Source organism: Poeciliopsis prolifica, unplaced genomic scaffold, assembly GCF_027474105.1.
Source record: "Poeciliopsis prolifica strain line A6 unplaced genomic scaffold, Auburn_PproV2 SCAFFOLD052, whole genome shotgun sequence".
Lineage (NCBI taxonomy): Eukaryota > Metazoa > Chordata > Actinopteri > Cyprinodontiformes > Poeciliidae > Poeciliopsis > Poeciliopsis prolifica.
Genome location: NW_026562427.1, coordinates 3,773,599 through 3,788,551, shown reverse-complemented (window position 1 = coordinate 3,788,551; position 14,953 = coordinate 3,773,599). Strand labels below are relative to the sequence as shown.

At 40.4% G+C, this 14,953-nt stretch overlaps 1 protein-coding gene across 1 annotated transcript in view; it reads left to right on the top strand.

Annotated features, from left to right (window-relative positions):
- The first annotated feature begins 1,307 nt into the window (after positions 1–1,307).
- Positions 1,308–14,953, top strand: part of csmd2 (CUB and Sushi multiple domains 2) — a 222,725-nt gene continuing 209,079 nt past the window's right edge. The window contains exon 1 of the mRNA XM_055058804.1: positions 1,308–2,499. Coding sequence (XP_054914779.1) covers positions 2,304–2,499 — 196 coding nt within the window. The 5' untranslated portion in view covers positions 1,308–2,303. The remainder of the gene's footprint in view (positions 2,500–14,953) is intronic.

The window sequence follows — 14,953 nt, the reverse complement described above, 5'->3', positions numbered from 1 at the left end:
CCGCTGAAAGAAAGCCACACAGAATCCTGTGTAGACTTTTTTTTTTCCATAAGGAAACATAGTAAACGTGTGGGAGAAGGTGCTTTTGTCAGAAACACTGAAGTTGAGCTTCTAGCGCTGCACATCACAGTCGACTCACCATCCCCACATTGAAACGTGTTGGCGGGCGCATGGTGCTGTGGGCATGCAGGAGCAGCTGAACTGCAGAGCTGATGGGATGATGGAGGGAAAAAAAATAGAGAGCAACTGGAAAAAATAAAGTCAGAACACCCGAAAACTCGGAGTTTTGTTCCCGTGGCAAGAGGAAATGTGTGCGCGTGTGTGGGTGGTGGTGGGGGGCGGGGGACCCTCAAGGGTGTAGATTTTTTTTTTTTTTTTTGCCAGGCACTCTCTCCGCAATTCTCGATTCTGCCTTACACGTTACTCAGCTCGTGGTCAGAGAAGACGTTGTCCGTGTCCACTGGTCGCTGCGCCGAACTTTCACCTTTGGCCCTCTTCAGGTGGGCGGTTCTGCTCCAAATGATCTCACAGACCAGATCAAAGTCATCTCTGGGCGCGTTCGGGTGAATCCATGTGCGGCGCGGGAACGGAGCGAGGGCGCCGAAGCGTGCGCTGGCACTAAGTGGCTTCCAATGATCTTCTACCATTTGTTTGTTTGTTTGTTTGTCTTCTTCTTTTTTTCTGTTTTTTTTTTGTGTTTTTTTTTTTTTGTTCTTTTTAGATTTATATATTTATATATGGGGTGGAGTCCTAGTCTTTTGCGGTTTCGTTGCTATTCTGAGCACGAAGGGAAACAGTCCACCTGGCGCGTTCTTGCTGCCATGGAAACGACATGCAATTCCGGAAGAACTTAACAAGTGCGTGATTTGAGCGGGAGCGTCCCGCGTACATCTCCTCAGACTCGACAGCACGCAGCAAGAATCGCAATCGCAAAACTTAGTGACTCCATGCAGCGTGCAAGTCGGGGAAAAGTCGTTGTCCAAGCGCGTCGAGAACTAATTCTAACCATTTTGTGCAAAAAAAAAAAAAAAAAAAAAAAAAAATAGAAATGAAATTCAAACTTATTGAATGAGGGGGGAGCAACAGTTCCGGGTAGTTAGGCAACAATTTCACGTGTAATAAGCAGAATGTGAACATATAGCAGGTTAAACTGCTGGGCAATCCAATGATTGATCTGAATGGATGGACACGATGGCTCCCAACTCAGGCCTTAACAAAACAGAACAAGATTATTATTATTATTATTATTATTATTATTATTATTATTATTATTATTATTATTTAAGATTTGGTGAGTAGAGTGGAGCACCTTCATTCGTTGACTTCACTGCAAACATTTTCTGAAGTGATCTCAAAGGACAGAGGAGTTAGAAAGTGAGAGAGACAGAGAAGTAGGGAGTGAGGGAGGGAGAGAGAGAGAGAAGGGAAGAGGCGGGTGGGCAGACGCCGAGGAGAGATAGAGGCGCGCAGAGTGGAGAGCAGGTCTGCAGTCTGAGTCTTGGCGTCGCGCAGACCCCGAGACGACGCTTCGTGGCCGATCGCTGCGATAGATGCTGGGATTACCAGGGACAGACCTACCGCATCCTCAGATCACTGACTGTGCACGCTCCGAGGCTGCGGGCTCGGAAACTTCTCCAAGCCGTCGAGGAAAGAGGTTCTCTCTTTTTTTTTTGTTTGTTTTCTTTTGTTTTTTGCTTTTTGTTTCTCTTGTTTTCTTGGATCGTTGGATAATGTCTCCTTGGACGGGGCGCTTTTGGTGAATCTCTTGTCTAACGACGAGCTCAGACGTGGATTTACTGGAAGCGAAATCAACCTGCTGTACAGATTGAAGAAAAGGAGGAACGAGAGAAATTGAGAGAGAAAGAGAGCCGAGCTCTGTTGGATTTGGGTACCATCAGTTTACATTCCTGGAGCGGAGGAGAGATTTTCGTGATCTTATTTATTAATTTCATTTTGGAGGTGGTGGGTAAATCACTGGCCAATTCTCTCTCCCTCTCGTTCTCTCTCTCTCTGACACCCCCCGCCCCCCGTCCACCGACCCCAACCACCACCTTTTGCCTTTTAGGTGTGAAATCTATCTTATCAGAGAGAGACTCTGAACCCCCTTTCGGTCCCCCGCATGACATGGTTCAGTCCAGCTGTGAGATCCGAGCCTCCTCCATGCATTGGGATTTTTCTCAGCTCCGACACCGAGTGAATCTCCCTTTTCTGAGCATCTGAGAACTCATCGTGCCTGCCAGAAAAAAAGAAAAAAAAGAGCGAGAGAGGGAGAGAGAGCGAGCGAGAGAGAGAGAGCCCCTGCCATGACCGCCACTTCAAATCGGGATCGGGACGGCGCACCGGGACTTGGAAGGAGAGCGGGATCCGTATGCAGAAAGGGAGATGATGGCATTGGGATTTTAGTAGCTCTGATGAAAGCTGGAGCTCAGGCGCGCTGCTGTCGGAGCCGGGTGCTGCTGCTCTACATGGGGCTGCTGATGCTGGTCGCCACAGTTGAGGGTGAGTCCCCCCCCCCCCACACACCCTCTTCACATTTCTTCCCCAATCGTTTCAGCTGAAGACGTGTAAAAAAAATACATATATATATATATATATATATATATATATATATATATATATATATATATATATATATATATATATATATATATATATATATATATATATAAATACAGAAATATAAATAAATAAATGCAGCAGGCTTTACCCCCGCACACTCCACCGCCCACTCTTTCCCTCCACCTCATCGGTCCTTGACTGAATGCAAATCACAGCAACCTGCACGCCAGAGAAGCTCTTAAAAAGAAAAAAAAAGTGTTTTACTCGGATCGGTCTCGGTGTGATGTCGCTGTTTGTTCAACCACGAAAAGTTCAGAAAAAAAAAACAAAAAAACAAAAAACAAAACAAAAGCTAGCTAGCTGCTGGAGGTTGGCTGCTTTGGTAGCAGCAGATCCTCAGGATTCGACATCCTTGACTCATCGGATTCTGGTTCCATTACGAAACTGGATGCTTGTTTTGGGGAAGGTTCCTTTTTTTGTTTGTTTGTTTGTTTTTTTCTTTTCTTTTAAAACTCTCTTCCCGTGGTAAAAGAGAGCATGCATTTTTCCTCATGAGGAAATCCCGTTCAGCTGAACAAGAAGGAGGCTGATTATTATGCAGTTCAGAGTCCGAGAGCTTGTGTGTGTGTGTGTGGCAGAAAGAGAGTGTGTGTGAGAGAGCGTGCATATATAAAGCTTACTCTTTTTGTGCTATCTTCTCTCTAAAGTGGCGTTGGTGATGCAAACAGTTTCTTTCGGCCCCTGTCTGTTCAGGTCGGGTCGTCCTGCGCTCTTGTACGTGCGCAATTATCCCAAACCTTGAAGCAACCCGGGTTCGAGCATTCAACAGATTGCCCTTCTTCCCGTTCATCTGCACCTCCGCTCACTGAGTGGGCTCCCTTCAAGGTGATGCTCATCTGCATCAAGAAGAAAGAATGAAAAAAGAAAAGAAAAAAAAAACTCAACTCACCATGTTATTTAAAACCTTCTCCGGGGGAAGAACCGCAATGGATCTGTTTTGGCAGAAAGAAAGGCAGCCGCTCTATCTCTGTCTTGGCTCTGTGCCAATAAACGAGCACTTATTTTAGCAAACAAACAAACAAAAAAAGCAAACAAGATATATTAAGAATACTGCTACAATATGAATCTGACTCTCCTAACCTTTAACTTGACATCCACAGGTGAGTTTAAGGGAAGGGTCTGGAAACTGGAACCTTTCCGGCCTTTCTACGCACATTATTCCCCACATTTCGCTCCACCACGTCACCTGGACTGCTGAAGCTCAGCTCGCTCTTTGATTAGAGCAACACGTTTTCCCTCGACTTGAGTAAATCCCATTCCACGTAATATTGTTTTATTTGTACCCAGGGAGCTTTTTATTGGCTCCACTCTCTACCGGGGGTTTCAGCCAATAAATCGACTCCAACTTATTACACACCTTTTTTTTTTTTAAGGCATGGAGAGCGACAGAGACTTGCAACAACGTGAGCTTGGAGCAGCGGCAGTGAACCGGCTTTTATGTTTCACGCTTCCCCGGTGCCGATGAGGGCTGGCGGTGCTCCTGCAGCCACCAGCAGTTGCCCCTTCCCCCCATTGAGCGGCACCAGAGCCTCGCACTATACAGCGGAGAGGGAATAGGACGGGACCTTTCCTGGTCACTTTTATTAAAGCCGAAGCAGCATTTCTTTCTTTATTATTATTATTATTTTTTTAAGTCCAATGACTGAAAAGAATGCGCCAAAATCACAATGAATCCCAACTGCCCGCCCCCTTTTTTTCAAATCCCTGCTTGCATTTGTTAACTATTCCTCCTTTGATTGCTTCCTTCTTTTCTAAAAGTGTCAACAATTTAGTTTGAATAGTAAGCTGGCCCAGATAACCCCCATCTTAAAATAAATAAATAAATAAAAAAGTCAAATAAGCTTCCATTCATTTAACAGCAAAGTGAAGGGGAAGGGAATTGGTTGAGAGTGACGTGTCTCCCCTCTCCCCCACCCCGTGTGACGCATATTTTAAATTTTTTGTCTCCAACTTCATTCGTCATGACGTTGGTTTACGCCAGACCACGTCGCCTCATCTGTGATTAACCGTAAAGCGCCCTGTTGCCATTATTGTGTAAGTCATGTTGATTTTGTTGAGGGTCTGGATGCTTGAAACAGTTCGCAACTTACTTTCTAACTCTGCGGGCGGCCGCCTGCTAGCTCGCTAGCTTAGCGGCGTTTATTCACTATTTCTCCGACTAACTGTTCCTAGCCACGCGAGCTCGCTAGCCTGGCTTGCTAGCTCGATTAGTTGCTGTGGTGTTAGCGCACACAAGCGTCTCCCGTATTTGAGGCTGACTGAATTTTGTAATTAGTTCAGCCAGCACCGAGTTTCTGGAGTCGTCCGAAGGCGGCTGACATTTTCAACACCCCGGAGAGCGACAGCACGCAGCGGAGTCCGCCGCTCGGATTAGGAAAGTTGCGATCAGCACCGCGGACAGTTCCCCAAGCAGCAGAGTCCGCAGCAGGAGCGAACACGTAATGCGGCTGCAGCGGAAGTGAATCCGTCGCAGAGAGCTATATATATATATATATATATATATATATATATATATATATATATGTATATATATATATATATATATATATATATATATATATATATATATATATATATATATATATATATATGTATATATATATATATATATATGTATATATATATATATATATATATGTATATATATATATATATATGTATATATATATATATATATATATATATATATATATGTATATATATATATATATATATATATATATATATATATATACATATATATATATATATACATATATATATATATATATATATATATATATATATATATACATATATATATATATATATACATATATATATATATATATATATATATATATATATGTATATATATATATATATATATATATATATATATATATATATATAATCAACGAGTTAGTGACTAGGCTTCTTAGATCATATATTTGGTGCGTGTGTGTTTTAGGAGGAAATGTTCTCAAAGCTGTTTTTCCTTTTCAAAATCCAATAACATTATGGCTGTTTAAGGTATTTGGCTTCATTTTCAAAGGGAAAACCTTTTAAAAAAGACCTGAAATACTTTAGACTTTAGATAACTATTTAACTTCTCAACCAAAAAATAAAAAATAAAATAAAAATAGATATGTACATCTGGATCTTATTTCATCAATCATTTGAAGTTAGGTAACACCATTTTTTATTTTGAACAAATATTTTCTCTGGGAGAGTTAAATGCTGCTTAATGCATGTTGGTGAAGCAATAGTATCAACTTCCACTCATGTTGACATAAATAAATTAATTTCGGTCTATTAGTGGTTTATCCAAACTATTGAATTCCCAGAGTGGATTACAACTAGCAACTTCAATGTATTTTAAACAGAAGAGTAGAAGGAAAAGGCTGACTGAATTTTCTAATTAGTTCAGCCAGCACCGAGTTTCTGGAGTTGTCCGAAGTGGGACTCTCGCATGGGGTGACTGTGGTCCAGTGGGTGGAGTAGATTCCTCCTGGTACTTGGCAAGGCTGCAGGTCCAGATAGTGTCAAGACACTCTGACCCAAGTAGTCTACTTATCTGTGTATTGGTCTACAGACACGTGTGATTGGGTGAGAGCTTGTTGAGTAGTCAGTATGACTAGAAAAGCTATTATTAACTTCAATTTGTTTACCACTGGTTTCCCCTCTTCATCCCAAAACATGACTGTCAACAACAACAACAAAAAAAAAGAAAAGTAAATAATGGGACTCGTTTTATGCAAAACTGAAGCGTGCTCAAACATCTCGAAAGTAAGACCTTCTCGTGGCAAATCAGATTCTTTGTCCGCTTGGTGAGAAAAACTACTTATCCAGAGACGACCTGTGACAGAAACAAAAGATGATAGAGATTGTTTGTTTGTCTTGAAGTCAGCTAGAGAGGTCCAAATAATGCCAGCCTCAGGGTCACAGAGGTTTGTGTAGAGCAGCTGTGCGAGATTCTGCAGCACTTCTTCAACCTCAGCCTTACTCAGGAAAGGTTGAAGTGCTGTGGAAGACTAAGTGCCCTGACATCCCACATTATAAATGTAAAGTCATATCTTAATACTGTTAAAGAGTACAAACCCATTGGAAAAGATACAGTTTTAAAGTATTAATGTAAATTTTTCTGTATGTATTTGAGCCTGCATGTATAATTTCAATCCTGTGTGGCTTGCACATTTAATTCTAACTTTTGTGCCCAGTTACTCAAATATTTGTTGTTTTTCCTTTTTTTAAAAAAAAATCTTCCCAACATTTATTTATGATGTTTAACAGTGTAAGTGAATTTCTGACCAGCATCATTAACAGTGGATTAGATGTCATGAAAACAGTGATTTAGGTGGTCTCACTTCCCATCAGCTCTTATAGTTCAAACAAACCTATGATCTGCTTTTCGCAATATTTCAACATAAATTGTGGCTGAGGAAAACCGAGCGCTATCCCTGGTGACATAACTAGATGGGTAATGCTGCCTTGTCATCGTTTCTGTGCTTTAGCAAAAGAACCAAAGTGATCCATTGATAAAGATATTGATCATAAATATTGGTTACTATGAGAGGATACACACAGAGATGGAAAAAAGGGAGGATACTGTTGTAGATGGGTGGTAATCTTCTGGCAGCTGAGCGTTAATTTGACCTCTATGTTTTGGTGGATTTTAGAGCTGGGTGATTCCCCTCACCCCCTCCACCCTTTCTGGGCAAATCATCTATTTGGGGAGCTTATTTTCTTATCAGGAAACAAGCAGGCACCTATTTTAACAACTAACAGCTTGTAAGTAAGCTTGTGGGCACATGTATGCGTGTGGTTGGCTGACTTTGTGAGTTGCCGCCTCCATTCACTCAGAGAGTGATTAGATGAAACTGTCTACAACGGAGGTTGTGAGCTACGCAAAAAAACAAATCTGCAAGCGAACCCACAAAGCTTTTGGATTTCCTTGCCTTAGTTTACCTATCAGCAAGCGGATCTGCCAGTGCACTCCTCCGTCTTTTTCGTTGGACCCTCGTCCCTCTGGGTTGCTGCTCCCTCCTTCGTCGTATAGCTCTGGTGATTCATGCCGTCATCTGTCTCCAGATGGTCTGAGCTCTGTCCCTGCACTCCGTCACGCCGATCACAGCCCCGCATCGGTACACACACATAATTTCACGCACATGCAGACACCCACCGAGATAAAATGCAGCCAAACATCCAACTTTGCCAGTTACGTCACAAAAAAAACATGAAATGAAACAAAGCTTTACATTCGCAAGAAAAAAATAACACAGACATCAGATTTGCTAAAGTTTGACGTTACCCTTCTTTAATTTTACTCCAAACATGTTAACAGACAATTTTTTATGTGCCTGCAGGCATCTGTTATAAAGACAGTACCTTCAAATCTACCACAATTTGAAAAAGTCTTTGTTGGAGAGACACATACATTATATACGTAGCGTATAATTTCCGCTATGCCCCTGAGCTTACGATTAAATTAATACATTTGGATATTGGCAGCTTCATTTCCCCCACCCCCAAGGAATGCAAAAGAAGCCCCACCTAATTGTTCTTGCTGTTCTTCGGCTTCACAACAACCAACTACAACTCACTTCTGAGCCTTTCTGTTAAACGCCTTCTGTTACAGCACATTAGCGTCTCACCTGCATTAAATATGCTGGCTGCTCAGTGGAATACATTTGAGAGTTGTGCTTAAAAGTATGAGGAAAATTATGTGAAAATTGATGACAGTTTTTACTTACAGGCACCATTTTTGGTGCCGTTTTTAGAGTTCTGTTCATTAATTGATCTTGTATTGCAGTATTATAACAAGTACAAATCTTCTTGTGGTAATTATTGACTTGGTTGTAAGTTTTGGATCATCATACTGAAACAACCAAGAAACTTCCTGCCATTTTAAAGGAGCTTCAGATGACTTGTAATCAAACAAGGCCTTTTGAAACAGAACCAAGCCCACAGGATCATAGAGCCCCCATCATGCATGAAAGAGACTATTAATATAATAACTTCTCCAGAGGCTACAATAAATAAATCTGTGTCACGTCATTTTTATATGTCTCAGAATCAAAGGCTCTGGGCTTGCATATTTTAGGTTCCTGGTATCTTTGACTGCTGTTCAAAAGTAGAGCATAAAATGAAGAAAACAGGTAGGTTGATTTCTAATCAAATGTTTTGTCACTGTTTTGTCAAAACAGTGACAAAATTTCTCAGAAATTTATCTTTTTCCCACCTGATCAAATGTGCTCAAATATGACACTTGTGATACTGTAATAAAAATGACGTCGTTTTTATAAGCTGTAGGCGACTTTGTCAAGGATTGTTATATGGATATCTGCATCTTACGTTACAGCTGTGGGGAGCGAGAAAGCCTGAAGCAGCTACTGTAAATCCCTGAAAAGCAAAAGATAGACACAGATGACCCGTCTGTCTTGTCACGACAGAAATTTAACTTGCAGTGTTTCTTTAGTTTCTCGAATTACACTGCTCTTATCAGACACCAGTGATCCAAGAGATTGAAGATTAGATATCATGAAGGAGGTACCTTGTCCTTGTCTTTTTCTTCCCCACTTCTGCCTTTCTCACCATTTGCCGTATAGGCAATCTGTCACTGGCCTTTTTTCCGGGAACAAGGTAGAGTCATCATGTGGAGAGAAGCGTTGAGAGTGTGTGGGAGGCGACTTATACTCCCACACCGGGGAAGACTATTTTGAGATTTGTTCAAGTTTAGATTTTAGACCAGCAGAAGGCAAGCCAAAGATTTAACGATGCTCTGTTTGGATGGCTACTGATGGAAAAGGATTTAATTAACAGGAACAAAAAAGTTGGTACTGTAATTTTGGACGCCAAGTGGATTTTTTTTTTTAATCCAAAGGTTACAAACGGTGGGTTTTAATTTATTGAGAGCAACAACATTTCGAGAAATAAGAATTGTAATTTGGGAACAGGTACATTTCCTAACTAATGCAACACATGGCCATCTGTATGTATTTTAGAAGAGTTGCACAAATGTCCCAAATTCTTGTTCTGTTTTTTTTTCTTTCTTCAAAACAGCAAATAAATATTACAATAATAATTTTTCCTACATTACTGACTAAAACACAACCACATCAAACCAATATCTTTCAGTTTCCTACGCTTGTCTTTATTCACTATTTTGCTTTGTGTTGACAAAAACAACTGTAGATTTAAAATTCAATACAGCCATGTTATATCTGAGTGCATCCATTATCTCTCATCCCCCCAAAAAAACAAACAAAAAAAAACTTACGTGCAAGTCAATGAGTTCATGAGGACTTTGAATCCCATTTAATAATTTACCCGTTTATGTGAATACTTAAATCCAGTAAGCCAGCGTGACTGTTGCTGCAACCAAAAGTCTGCCGAGAGTACTAATTATACATCTGCATCTGCACCGGTTATGGCTTTGTAAATATTTGCAGTAAGAGCCCGTTGCAGCAGCTAGTAATGGCCAACATTCATAACAATGAGAGACACAGCCAGTCATTCAGACTCCAGGTAATACAATCCAAATGTAACAAAAACTATACTTTATATGTGTGTTAATGTGGGTTAAAAAAACAACAACTTTAAAAAGGTTTAATTAGGTGCACATCAGGGTGATAATAATAAAAAAAAGAATGTAGTTCTTGAATAGTTGTCATCCTTTATGTGTGAAACTGCTAAGGCAAACATTTATTTTGTAGCTACGGGGTTAGTCACCGAGGATCTTGTGTTTGGGTCAGTTTAACCTAATTTTATGACACTTGTGTCTTTCTTTAAAACACGGGTTCAGCTGTCCACTAAAAATGGCTCTGTAATATTAAGGGTAGGTACATTAAAAAAACAACCACCTTGGTAAAATACATTCATTGGGTATGTTGCGAGAAAGACCTGCTGCTTAAGATGAATGCTATTGTAACCAGCTTATCATACTGGCTTGTTGAAGTACCTTCACAAATCTTGAAAACTGAAGAAGATCAGCAACCTTCATTAGGCAAAAGGTTGCCAAATGAAAAAACTAAAAAAAGTAACGTATTGATAGGGACTTATTTCTTTTGAAGAAAAGCTTACTGCAGTTTTTAGCTGCTTTTCTATCATCCTGATTGCACCTAGCTGTGCTACAGTGCTTATTATAGTGACCACATAAACATGAGCAGGTGGATATTTGGTTTCTTTTTTTTTTTTTTTCTTTGTACGAATAAAAGATGGAATGTTTGATGCCAATTTACAGCAAAATAACAGTGGAATTCAGCTGGTGTTGCCCACAGTCGCCACCCACTACAATATCACCAGGATTTTGGAAATTATGCGTCTTTGAATCATTGATTACCGCAACTACAGTTGATGTCCGTCAAATCAACATGAACTCTGTTTACCAAATATTTGAAATACATTTTCACTAGACAACACCTTTTGTCAGCTCAGTTGTAGTTTCTTTTTTGTTTTTTTCTTCTTTATATTTACCATAAATCATGTTGTGCTGTTATTTTCTGAGAGTGATTCATATCATTCTAATGAATATTTGTTTTGCTAATTAGTACAAAAAATAAATAAAGCTTCCTGGATTTAGTGTTGATTTTAAAATACATTGAATGGAATAGGAATGAACCCTGTGTCTTACATGGTGGGAATTAAACTCAAGCTGATAGATTATTGAAACTATAAATTACACATTTCTAAGTTAATTGATTCCTGACTTTGTTACGTTTCTGACTCTGGCAAAAAGTTATTTATTTATTTTTTTTAATCTTTTTCTAAAGCGTCAATAATGGATGATGCTTGTTCCACATCCCAAATGGACATGCATGTGGGAATGCAAAGTGCCTGTAACCACACATGTAGCAGGAGCAATATAATTACACATGAAACTCATCACTTGCAACTGTGCATCACAAGCTGACAGTCGAGCCTCCCCTGGGGGCATGGTTGAATCTGAGTTGAAAGGTTAAAGTGTACCATTGCGAGAAGTAACTCAGATTGATCGCCTGCTCATCCAACTCTATGTGATTGATGGAATTGCCCTGCTGGGACAGTCATAGCCTGACCTTTGGATCAGTGCTTACACGCTCTGGCTTTAATTCAAGCTCGTCAAACAGGGAGCACATTCTCACGTCTGATTTTTCGCTTGCGCTTCGCTCGGACCGCTCATCTTTGCCTCAGAGGCACGTCACACGTCAAACACGCGACGCCGTTGACTTAGACTGATTTCTGGTGTAATTTTAGGCGCAAACTTGTGGGAGGTAGCATGTGGCGTTTTTTTTTTTTTTCCTTTTTTCCAAAATGGGAGCAAACTCCAGAAGCTCTGCTCTCGCATGTGAGAAGAATGAAAATGAGGTGATAATTGACTTTCACTGTTTCACACATCAGTGTCACACACAATTGTGATTACAAGCATCAAGGAGGCATGAGGAGGGGGTAGGGTTTGGGGAAAAATAAATTATTTCAGACATCTGAGTAGTGCATTGTAATGCTGCATGCACACCCCGGTGGTGGGTTTGTGTGGAAAAAGCAAAATTCGCACATTAAGCAGACTTAAGTAAAGATAAATGAATGGTCTTGCCTTTTGTATCCGGCTGTATAGTGTTGTCAAGCACCACTTTTTTTTTTTACTCATCTCCCCTTTATCATTAGATAATCCAGGGTTTGCCTGAAATGAAATGCTAAAGATCAGACTTATATGTTTCACCAAGCCTTTGGTCTCATTGAATTATTTTGTGGGAGGCTCATTTCTACTGAGGCTGAATAGAAGCGATGCACAAAGAGAGACGCCTCAAGAAGACTATCTTTGACTGTGAATGAGCTACCTTCTATTGATTAACTCAAAACCTCTGTGAACAGGTTGTGGAAAGGGTTCTGTTGGTCAGAGAGAGGCCCAGCTAATGCATACCTAGTTAAACATTTTCATGCAAATAAGGATACCCCCCCCCACAAAAAAGTTTATTTTAGTGTAACAATTGTTTTTTTTTGTCATCTGTGGGGATAGAATTGGACGCCTTGCATGTCTCTTTGGCAGGAGTGACAGTACCGTGGGTTAAATATGACCCAGCTGGAAGGAAACTGCCCCTCTCCTCCCTTCGCTTCCTCTGTCTGGGAGGACACATGCTCCATTGTGCTCTTTTCACCAGTCCCTGATAACAGATAAGAGTGTGAGCATACATTCATTCAAAATGTGTATTTCTCCCTGCTTCTCATCTGTGTGTGTTATTTTTCTTGTTTTTATTTTAGCATGCTGAGCCGCAAATCTATGGGAATAATCTACGCATGTGGGTTGTTGCTTGCTTTTCCACAACACACATGAGCCCTCCAACCAGATCGAAGCATATTTTTTAAGCTCTTGTGCATGTACGTGTTGCCATAGGCATCATCAGATCCTCGAAAGAAATTCAAGAGACTGTGGATGTCATAACTGGGACATCTGCGCTGTCAGCACGAAGCAGTATACACATGTTCCCTTATTTACAGTTTTATATATGTTTGTCTGAGTGTCTGCTGGGTACATATTGAGTGTCAGCTCTGTCTGCTTTTTTGCTGGAACTTGTGCCGTGTCTTTCTTTGACTAGTTCGTTCAGCGGAATGCCATCTAAACATGACTGTCTTTTTTCTTTTTCTAATTTAAAAGAATATGATTTAAGTTAAGTTTAAGCTAACTGTAGCGATTTTGTTTCATTTTTATTCCCAGAAAAAAAAGTGTCATTTGCCTCACTCAACAGTCACGGATTTCAAAGAGGTTGCATCAAAATTGTGTTAAATAATCCTGTTTAGCCTACTGACTCCGGTCAAATCATAATTTAACTGAGAGAATAACTGAACTGAAATGCAAAACCATTGAGTCTCCCAGCAGAGCTAACTGTGTCAGCTCTCTGTCCTGATGCTAACTCGCGAGTCGGGAAGCACTGAGGTGTGGAGATGAGGCGTAAAAGCACCGCATCCGTCTGTTCCTTAAAAGGGTTGTTGCAGTGCTCCGTCTTTCCCACTGACTGCATCAGACAGAGGGAAATGGAAAACTTTATGTGACATCAGGCTAGTCCGATGGGCACAGCAAAACATTTATGAGTTCATAATTATTGTAACGTTGGTGCCCGTGTGACGCCGAGATGCGGTCATAAAAATGCAGCAAAGGAGCTGCGCAACGCTGCTGGTGGTGACATGCAGCCCCATGCGGGCGCGCACCGCCGAAAAGGTCTGATCTGTTGTCATCTGTATTCACGTAAAGAGTTCTCAACTGTTGTAGCGACTAGATCCTACAGATATTTCCTTGGCTAAATGTGGGTTTACACTGAATACTGGAACACTGGTTTGTTGTTAAATTTGCACGTTTCTCATACTGCGGAGGCAGACTGCAATCCACTGCTAAGTGCAGACTACAACTTCTGTGTATCACCGCGGTCTGTGGCCAGTCATACGAGCATTAATAATAGATCAACAATCATTAAAAATAAAAACAATCCTTGAAACAGAATGTCAAAAGAAAAAAGAAACGGCATTACATCATTTTGAAACGCATGCGCCACTTGGTTTCATCGCTTTCTTCCACATTTTTCTTTCCATTTTTGGACATGACTAGGCATTCAAGAATGTTTGTCCTAATGGAAATGCAAACTCTTTTTTTTCCATTTAAGAAGGGTTTTCTGCGAGACGCCAGGCCGTGAAATAAAACGACATAATATCACATGTCAAAGTAAATTCCGACCCACAACCTGCTATCTATCTCTTTTCTGTCAGTCTAAACCAGTGGGACTCCAACTTGTAAGAACAAGTAGCATCTCAGTAAATACTAATTTCTTCAAGTGATAGGCAGATGAAGCACGCCAGTTTGACAGGAGTTTTACTTTCAGTTTTTGGGGTCCTTCTATAAACTGCATGAAAACCTAAAAATCAGAAGAGTTCTGATCCTGACATCAGCAGTGTAGTTGGTAGACTGTTGCCTTGCAGCAACAAAATCCTCTTGTCCATTGTGAATTTAAACATGTCACATATACTACATATAGATATAGTAAACTTTGTCCTTTCATCGCTGCTTTGCAAATAGCAACTAGCAAAACGAGTAAATCACTGGACACATTTACCAAATTTTACTAAACTTCCATCTTTTGTTTTTCCCAAATCCTTCTTTAGATTTCAAAGGCAAGTAGGACAGAGTTTATGTGGCAACTATACTTTTTTCCTTATTCACTGTTACACAGTTTTGTGTGTAGACTCCTGGGATTTCTTGAACAATTCTCCACCTGCTTTTCCTTTCAAGAGTTTCCCTTTATGGCAAATACTATACTTGACCAGCTGATCTTTTTGGTCTGATTGTTCTTTACTCTGTTATGTAGTTAATTGTCTTGGGGTTTATCATACA